Consider the following 10,460-nt stretch of genomic DNA (forward strand, 5'->3'; position numbering starts at 1 on the left):
ATAAGAGAAAAGTAGGGGCATTTGCGGGGATGAATAAAATTTGCAGTTATAATTCTTGAATTTCACTGACAGATGTGGACCTAAGAGAGTCGGACCCGGCATTTCTTTTGATAGAGTCGTATTTATATTTGCATCATAATTAAAAGGGTTAACAGGAGCCGCTTTTATCTTACGACATGACATATGGAAGTGTTTGCGAAAAGTGAAAGTGGTGGCACTAAGAAAATAGAGGGAGACAAAAAAATAGAGGAAGGAAAAAGTCGGAGAATTGAAAAACCCAACCCGTAATCAGCACATATAGAAAATTATGTCAAGATTTCCAGATTGATAAAGGTAGGAGTCAAATTCTCTCTCTTTCTCTCTCTCTCTCTTTCTCTCTCTCTCTCTCTCTCTCTCTCTCTCTCTCTCTCTCTCATTAAAAAAAATAACGTCATTACAATTTTCAATCAATAAAAAAGATATCAAGTTTAAATTTTTTTTTAGAATTTCTAAAATATTTCAGATTTTTAAGATAAATCAATTAAAAGGAAATGCAATGATCGATATACCACATATCAAATTTAAATAATTACAAACATGTCTTAATTTAAAAACAAAATAGATTTAATAAAGTCAAAATTATTTTAAAATGGGAAATCTGCGAGATTTATGAGTACCAAAAATGCGTTTATATGAATTCATATCAACTTGATATATTTGAAAGGCTTATTATTTTTTTAATACTATTAAAAAAATAATGATAAGCCATTCGTTGATTATAAACAGAATCTATTAATAGCATTTTATGGTAGATTAATGCTCATTGTTGACAATGAAAATGTTCAATGGGGAAATTCATCTAATAGATCAGTTGAATCCACTTGATGAAATCTTTTAAAATGCGCACTTGCAGAATGGATTCGATTTCACAAACAAATCGTGATAAACGCCATTTAAACTACGGTTTACTTTGGTCAAATAAAAGAAATCCTTTAAAATCCCGACCGCCGTTCAACCCCGGGGAGAGTTCTGTCGTAATTAGGGAGTAGTCATTGTAAAACGCCTCTAATGACGACACAGCACGCGTGATTGGTATCGCGTTACGGCGTCAAATCCGTTTTTATTACGGAATCACGTACGAGTTAACCAAGAATTTCCCTTGTCGAATATTGATACACCATATTTAGAACTTCTCGAGAAATCGGGAAAAACAATTTACATAAATTAATTTGAATAATAGATATTTTTTGTCATAGTTTTTTTTCCTTTCTCTTTGAGCGACGTCTGCTAAATAGGTTCTGATTCCCATGAAATTTTGAAAATGATGTTTGATGAATCCGAAAAAAAAGGCGTCGTTTGTCGGCTTTTAGCATCTGTCTTCTGCAATAGAATTTTTAACTTTATTTTGTGAAATTTTTATTGTAGACATGATATAGATAGTCTGTTGACCAATTAACCAATCAAACTTTTCTGTATACTCGCACATGTAATTCTTTTACCCAGTAACGGGACACGGTTGCATGCGCTTTTTTTTTTGGCCAAAAAATGAGTGTCTATATTATACTCTGTGTTTAGAAATAAAGTCTGTAGATAATTAAATAAATTGCAATTAATATTTTTGTCATGCAAGCATGTTTCAAAATAAGATCACTATATTCATTTCAATTCATTTCCAAATGAATGTCAAAATGCTCTGTTGTACCTAAAAATAATCAGCGCAATGATTACTAGATAAATCGCATGCACTTAATTTATTTGGTCGTGCAAACATGCTTCAAATTCAGATCACTATTTTTTATCTCCATTTTCCATTTTATTTATTCGAACGTGAATTCAGAAAGTCAAAGAAAAGTGACTACTGTGGAGACCTGTTAAGACATCACGATCTCCCAATCCTTAATTAGAAAACAGCGAAGAAAGATGAAAAAAAAAATCCCGCGGTGTCATTTGCCTTTGATCGAATTTCTACTTCTGCAATTATAAAAGAAATAAATAAAAAAAAATCAATTTTTCTTCGACAATAATTCACCTTAAAAGAAAGTCACGTCTGTTTGGAACATAGAAGACGCGTTAACGGGGACCCCCAAATCGTTCCCCCTCACGCGAGATTCCCCGGCCCTAGTGAGCCCCAGGTGACCGGATCTGATTAAATATGCATTAAGTGGGTAATCAAGACCCAATTTGCCATGAATCACCTGCAAGGAAGAAAAGGGAAAGTTGACAGAAATTATCTACGCCGGCCATTTTAGCGGCTACCTGTCAATTGTATGTTGCATTAAGTATTCATGTGATTTTTTACTCCTTTTTTTTTTTTTTTTTTTTTTGGAGCCTTATTTTCTTGTGGGGTCTTTGTTTAGAACACGCAATATTTATGGACCGGGCTAACAAGACATTGTTGGATTCCGAGTTAATTTGGATTTTATGAGTATTTTAGGTATATGAAGTCGAAAGCGCCGCTCTTAACAGTTAATTAGATTTAATAAATAATCTAATTCACTACTTTACACGCAAAGTAAATTTTGCATTAATTAATTACATGTATGTACATGTGCGAACATTGTTTTTTTCTTGAGGCACTAGTACAATTTAGCACATATTTCTTAGCACAATTTCTACACGTATATTATAATTTTACATGTACATGTATTTATAAAATCCAGTTCAATTTGTAGTATCCAATGACGTGTGTTATTAATCAAACTGGTTTATGCATTGTGTACTTTATTCGGTTTGAAACGAAGCTTTATTCGATTACTGATTAATATCATTCTCTAGTTTTATTCGAAAAGGTTATAGCAAAATCTCCCCATTTTCCCCAATAATCTGCTTCAGTTTCGTCTCCTTATTTCGATTCATCAATAAGAAATAATAAAAATATTACCAGGATCTTAATAAATTAAGCCCAAAACAAACAGCGCCTTTCATCAATAACAACTTTATTAGAATTTAGAAAAAGAGGGGAGGGGGGTGATTGTATTTTATTGGTGACATTTTTAACTGCTGACTTTACTACGAATCTCAATCTGTTATTATAGCGATGTTCAAACAACAACCCGATAAAAGCTATAAACACGGGATTCGCGCGCGTGCCGTACTGTACTTTAAAACCACTCAAAATTCAATAAAATGTAGAATAAAAATTTCTGGCGTATAGATAGACGCGGGATTATGGTCATATCAACGCTTAAGAATTTGTGAAAACCGGTGCGTTCTATTGTCTATTCACACATAACAGAAGCTAGGGCAACTGGTCAGCTACAGAGAGGGTCATCAAGCACTCTATTAAGTCAATTTAGCGGGGGCCAGGTGTCCGTGGTTGACTCAGGGCGACAAGATCAATGGCGATCGGGATATGTTAGAAGATCCTTTGATCCGGTCATCAGTTATACACTGAATCCCTTTCCTTCTTCAATTTGGGTCCAGTTCATTAATTATAGCGGCATAAATCGAAATGATGCACCTCCCCGCATAAATAAATGTCGCTACAAATCGAGTGCATTGCGTTTTCGGGGGATGGGATTCTCGGGGGAGCCGTTTCTTGCAACCTCCCGAAATAGACCAGCTTCTTTTGTGCTCGGAAAAGTTTTGACCAGGAAATACTCAATTTGAAGTCAACCACATGAAAAGACGATAAATTTCATTAATTTTGTTAATGTGCATCGCTCCCCCGGGGGACCGAATGTTAAAGAGTATTGATATCAGCCGAGAAAGAAAACGGTATAGGCATTATTTAAGCAAATTTTCCGGTTTAGGAAGCATTTAATTGCACGTTGAATCTTAAAAAGAACTTGACATACGCGATCTTTAATGCGTTTATTTAAACAAGGAATTTGGCTTTAAGACCGTTTGACGCGGATTGACAGGTTACAAACTGAAATTGAGTTTGCGATAAAGATTCGACATTTCCCGACAAATCTGCACTTTGTTAGAATTCTCCTCATTCTAGTGACCAATGTATCATACCATAAAGAAATGTAAATAATTGAATTAGTTCAATGGATGCATCGCCTCTGTGGCACGTGATCGGCGCGTGCCGACCCTCCTTCAGAGGAAGAGAATAATCTTAATATGCAATAAAAAAAGTTCGCACGTGAAATTGTAATGTATGACTTTTTTCCAAGAGAGTTTGGTTATTCCTCTTTACGAATCTTCGGAATCTCGTGAGGTTATTGTTACATAAAAGTATATAATCATGGTTGAAAATGAGACAAAGTTTTTGAATTATTTGATGTTGAAGTGAAATCAAAGTAAGTTTTAATAAAAAAAATATAAATTGAATTGATTATGTAAATTTCGATGATCAGATAAGTTGATATTTGAATTTTTGATTGAATAAAAGAAAATAACCAAACAGATGTTCAAATGATCACAGATAAATTTGTATGCGAATAATAGAGTAAGGTACACGTATTAATCATATGTTAAGATTAATTAATAGACAAAAATAGTCTGAGAAAAAAAAATTATACTACATAGAATATGAAATACGTTTTTAAAGGGTAATTTATGTTGTAATTGAATGAAGTTTCCAAAACATCGATAAAATTGATAGATCGATTAAGTAAATGAAACATATAGAAGAAGCCAAAAAATCTTGAATCATGAAAAAAAAAATATTTCTAAAATTGAAAAATAGATGGTTATAAATATTATATTGTATGAATCTATTTAAAATAGAAATAAGAATCAATTCTTCATGAAAATGACTTAACGGCTGGATGTTATGAAATTGTTTTAAGATGAAAGGTGATCAATATAAAAGCAGAAAAATCTAGCTCATTCTCCGTTATATAATTTACATATTAACAAAATAGTTAGTGTTCAAATTAATTTAAAAGCCTATAATAAAGAATAGAAATACATGGTTACTAATGTAAACAATGAAGCCTTATTGTGTAAGTATCTGTCAAAATAAGGCTGTTCTTCCTATCTTTAACATCTGAAAACCATCATTTAAATTCAAAAAAGACGAAACTTGATATTATTTTTCGTCACAATCTAAAGGAGAAAGGCTGTGGCTCTTTTATCCGACTCGAACCTTTTAAATATTCGTCACTATAATTGTATGCGAGTTAAATCTGTGAAGATACGCATTTTCGACTCTATCATAAATTCACTATTGTTAGAAAACTCTTGGCAAGAGATGAGTGTATTCTCCATTGTTTGTGCGCATGCTCAGACATCACAGTTGGTGTTAAGCGCACAGATGGCCCAGACTTCTCACAAAAGACTTTGAGGGTAACTTTTTCCTGATATGCCCCACTGAATCAGACATTATCAGCACTAATCAATGTAATTTGATTATAAAGGATGATTTTTATGATGGAAGACAAAAAAAACGAACTGGGACCTGCTGTTATGCTATTCTGTCTTCTGCTCGTTTTCCTCAGCACTGCACCCGATCGCCCAATGATGTCAAAATAAAAAAAAAATCCTAATTGACAATTAAAACTTGTCTTATTCATTACGCGTGAGAAATGACTGGTATAAATGGCCGACCGGGCAGGTCCCGTGACATAGAGACATCTCCCCCTCTCTCTCTCCCCGACGCCCGAGAAATGGAGCTTTGTGTACCCCCCAACGGGATTTCTCTATATTTCTCAACGGTGCCATAGTTCACTTGTGCCTCATTTATTATTTACTTCCGCGGCCTTGAGAATATTAATCGGACGTACGGCGATCATTTTCATTCATTCTTGTTTTAACACAGGTAGTATTTTCAGATTTGTTATTGCTATGTTTGTCTCTGAGGTTCGTTTTTTTTAAGGAAAAGTAAGCACAATTTAAATTTTTTTGAATTTGACTCTAATTTTTTTTTCAATTTCAGCTGTATTGACTTTGTATTATTCTATAATATTTTATCATATTATTATATAAAAAAATATACTTGTATGCATCTCATTATTTTTCACCCGCGATTTTTAAGCATATCGTTAGGCTAATTAAAATAATTTATCAGGTTAAATCTTAAGTTGAAATTTTGTAGAGTTAAATGCAAAATTTACCCGATAGCTTTATGTTAATTTTGAATAAATGTATCTAAAAAACATGCATGCTTCTCTAATTCTTAACCTTCCATTTCCTATAAAAAGTATTCTATCGCCAAATCTATTTGACATTGAATTTCTAGATCTGTTTTATCCAACTTCTTTGACATTTATAATATTGATATTAATTTAATATATAATTACGGATTTCATGCTTTTTCTATATTCAATGTTTTTCAATTGTCCAAGAATTCAAATAAAATTTAAAATAAAATTCATGCAGAAGTTGATGATATTTTTGCAATAATTACATGTGACAAAATTCATTTAATCAACTTGCATTTTGAATTCAAAAAACCCCAAAAATTATAAATAAATGTTTTTTTTTCTTCAGAGGAATAATGCCAATAAAGCTACAGAATCCCAGCATGGACACAGATTTAGATCTCAGTCTTGCAGGAAGTGATTTTGAAGATGCGGACATTGAAGATTTTTCAGACATTAACGAAAGCGATTTCGACCAGTGTAGCATAAAATCTTCAAGCAGTTCCAAACGTTCTAATACTCGGGACGAAAAAGAACCAAAAACAAATAAGGATGAACCCAAAGTGCCGAAAAAACGAGGTCCAAAAAAGAAGAGGATGACCAAAGCTCGAATAGCTAAACTGCGCATGCGTCGAGTGAAGGCTAATGCCCGTGAACGTAATCGAATGCATGGACTGAATGACGCATTAGATGTGTTACGTCAACACGTGCCTTGTTATTCCAAAAACCAAAAACTGTCCAAAATAGAAACCTTGCGTCTCGCCAGAAATTACATCGGTGCCTTAGCAGACATTTTAAAATCGGGAATGAAACCGGATTCGATTTCTTTCGCCAAAGCCTTATCAAAGGGACTGTCTCAAAACACGATGAACTTGGTGGCCGGCGGCTTACAACTGAACCCCCGGACCCTTCTCCCGGAGTCGTCGTTTGGGAAACCGTTCCAATTTTATTACAATAACTCGTACCAAGTGTCTCCGAACAATGACCAGTACCCACAGGCCTATAACAACCCACAGTCGTACAACCAGTCCCCTCCAAACCCCGTTATAAGTGCCTCGATTTCGCCCAACCGTATTATGTCTTACACTGCTCATATCAACCAATCCTCTCTCAGAGGAGATCCGTCTTGCCAAATGTCGCCTTCTTCTATTGGATACGCCACGTCATGTGACACCAGTCCTCTGCAAATCAGCAAAGCCGCCGCTGTGCCTTCTCTTCAAGTCGAAGCTGTGACGTCAACAAATTTCATGCGCTGTGACAGCACCGGCGACTCGTATATGTGTGGCATGACCGGGAGAAATCTCAACAACAATGGGATCTATTCACATGGTCACGTGACATCATCTCAGGAATGCAATCCTTATATCATGCTGGAAGACATCTCCGAGTTCCAACCCGATTCAACAGTGAATCCGGAAATGAACATAATCAGCGCGGCTTCGAATCTGTTCGACGTCACAGGTTAACGTAAGGCAAACATAGTGATCAACCCCACGACGTTAATTTTCCGGATATGTTTTAAACTGTCAACTTTACTGAACGGCTTTCAATCTATATGACGTCACAGGAAACGGCGAACGTAATAACCAACATCATGATGTTACTTTTCCGGATATGTTTAAATATGACTATTTTTTCTACCTATTATTTTTTGAACTATTAAAACCCTCCAACCTCAAAAAATATTAGGGTATAACATACAAATGTACATGCATAAAGAAAGAAAGCTAAATACCATTACAAATGAGGATTACTTTATGTCTCTCTATCCGTCTTTCTTCTTTCTCTCCTCAATGAAAGTTTCTCGTCTATGGTTAGGTTCCATTGTCACAAACTTTACCCAAGTCAAAGTCTGAAGTTTGAGTTTTGAACTCAAATTCATACACTTTCCTTTTAAGGATTTGAGATAAGGAGGCTGGATGGTCAATAAATTAACTATCTAAAATTTTAAGATATGATATCTTTTATTATTTAGTAAAGAAAAAGTCCACATATTTACTTTTTAAAATCTAGTATTTTCCTATATTTTTATATAGAACTCTCGTTTTAAAGGAGGTCAATACAGCCTAAAAAATGGCCACGACCATCGAGCCCTCTTAAAGACTGGGTTCAGAGTTTTGAAATTTTGATAACGGTGGGGACCAGTTCTACATTTGTTTTTTTCTGCAATGATAGCTTATATATTCTATTTATACATTTTTAATAACATGTCATAATTGCCAAAATGGCCGATATTTTAATATACATTAATATGCATCTAGTCAATGTACAAGGCTACTTGAATTTTGTACTATTATTTTTTCTGTAGTTTTTCAATGATATATTTATTTTTTAATATCTTATTTTGATATTATTTTAATTTTACCTAGTCATATTATTATACGTTTTTATTTTTTGCGTTCACATATAATAAAATATATTATTCTTTGATTTTTAAAAATGCCAAAGTTTTAATTTCTGTATGTTTCTGTATATATATGAGCTGTTCAAAAGCTTTTCTAAAGTACATGCATCTATTTATTAATTTAAGATCAAAGTCGATTTTATTTGTGTTTTATGAAATAAATGCTTTTTTCCTAGAAATCGAAACATATATTTTTTTTAAGAGAAAGTAAAACCATAGTTTGCATTTTATTCGAATAATAAAATATTTTAATTGAACAATTATACAAGCATTCTATTTTACAGCCGTTCGTTTTCCTGAGTTTGTTTTCTTTTCTTTTTTGGGGGTGGGGGGTGGGGGTGGTGGTGTTGTATAGCCCATAGGCTAGGTAAAAATTATTAATTACACGTATATTCAAACATATTGTCCACACATTGCTTTGGAGAAAAAACCCACAAATGCTCCTAATTGTTTTTTTTTTAAAGATGTGCAAAAGATGCACCCCCCTCCAAAAAAAAAATGCCATGTCGGGCAATGAAATTTTTTTTATATCAACTTATGTAGACTGATTATTGTAAATGCAAGTCGCTGTAAGCTAATAGAAGAGAATCTGCTTTTCTCTAACCTTTTAATAGGGCTATTAGAGCTGTTGGTTAGTTTGTTAAAAGAGCGATGAGCTTTTGCTCTTCTTTGTATCAAATTTCATTACGCTGTTTTCTTTTATATCATGATGTCATACTTGGCTTACAGTAAATTTTCGTTAACAGTAAAATGGGAATAAACCATAAAAAAACGAGTCCATTATGTTAGAACCATTTCAACAAGAGCTCCATTATATTAGGACCATTTTAACAAGAGCTTGGACTTTCAGTAGCATGTAACTGTCAATTTCTTGCGTCAAAACAAGTTTAAAATGACGCTGGTTTCAAGCGAAATATATACACCGATTGTGTATTCTTAGCTCAAAAGCCAGACAAATCTTGTTGATTTCAAAGGGCCATATATCTGAGAGACCAGCAATGAAATAGACAGGCCTACGTCACATAGCTGTGTTACACAACTACCCAAAGTCTAAGCTCTTGTTAAAATGGTTCTAAAACGACCGGACAGCCACAATCCTCAATTTAATCCTTAAAAGACCGAGGTGCATTGCTCTACATTGTGTCAATTTTCGTTACGCTTTCACACACGCGTCAAGTATCAAGAGAACAACTAATAGACATTTTCTTAAGGTCAAGATGTTGTAAATGAAAGGTGCCTACAGGTTTATGAAATTAAAGACATAAATTCTTTTAATGGTTTTGATAATGCTTTATAACATTACTTTTGTTTCATAGGGAGTATCGGGGCGTAAATTTATGGTAAACACAATAAAAAATCGTGTTTTAAACAACCATTTTCTATGAAATATGAAGGATAAAAGTAACAATTCTCAGCGTTTTGTCCATTTTTGGCTGACGAAATATATCTAGAGTGCCTACAGTCTCTCCAAAAACGGCATTAAACAAGCTCTTGACCTACTCTTTAAAATGATGCCAAATTGAATATAGGTACTTGGATTACTTTTTCCTTGAATAAGTATTGAATGTCAAAGTACTGTTTAATTTTCTACATAATTCCTTTAAAGCCGTAAAATACGGGGAAACATTCATCAAATCAATTATGACGATGAGAACTTTGCAGGTTGTTAAAATCGATTTTGTTTTTATCATGTGTATTTCACATGCAAATTCAATTATACATGTACCCTTTGAACCGTTCATGAAATATAGATAAAAAAATCCACATTTTCGCCGAAATCGAAAAATGTTTTTTAAAGAAATTAAAATGATAATATAATGATATACATTATGTCAAAAGACCCCCCTCGGTGTTTACATAATTATGTAAATTCACGTTTTTATGTGCATTCTGTGTAATTTATTTTTTCGTGAAAAAGAGCCAACGTGTTTCTCATCAAAATTTGGCTTGTGAAATACTAGTAAGATTGTTAATTTCCCGAAACAACATCATAATTATATACCTATCATCAACATGACAAGAAGTTCTCATTTTTTTTTCAAGAG

The 10,460-nt window shown here is 33.5% G+C and overlaps 1 protein-coding gene across 2 annotated transcripts; it reads left to right on the forward strand.

The window, feature by feature from the left end:
• Positions 1–8,454, forward strand: LOC128163138 (neurogenic differentiation factor 6-A-like). 2 transcript variants are annotated; one of them, XM_052826649.1, is made up of 2 exons: positions 1–333; positions 6,361–8,454. In XM_052826649.1, the coding sequence occupies exon 2, from the start codon at positions 6,368–6,370 to the stop codon at positions 7,475–7,477; it is 1,110 nt and encodes a 369-aa protein (XP_052682609.1). In that variant the 5' UTR covers positions 1–333; positions 6,361–6,367; the 3' UTR covers positions 7,478–8,454. The 2 variants fall into 2 exon arrangements, with proteins under 2 accessions (XP_052682609.1, XP_052682610.1); XM_052826650.1 differs by lacking the exon at positions 1–333 and adding an exon at positions 5,305–5,689.
• The last annotated feature ends 2,006 nt before the right edge of the window (positions 8,455–10,460 follow it).

The sequence above is a fragment of the Crassostrea angulata genome, chromosome 9 (assembly GCF_025612915.1).
Source record: "Crassostrea angulata isolate pt1a10 chromosome 9, ASM2561291v2, whole genome shotgun sequence".
Taxonomy (NCBI): Eukaryota; Metazoa; Mollusca; class Bivalvia; order Ostreida; family Ostreidae; genus Magallana; species Magallana angulata.

Bases quoted from the DNA above. Each gene is read 5' to 3' on its own strand.
- LOC128163138 (XM_052826649.1), top strand. From the start codon at position 6,368: ATGCCAATAAAGCTACAGAATCCCAGCATGGACACAGATTTAGATCTC.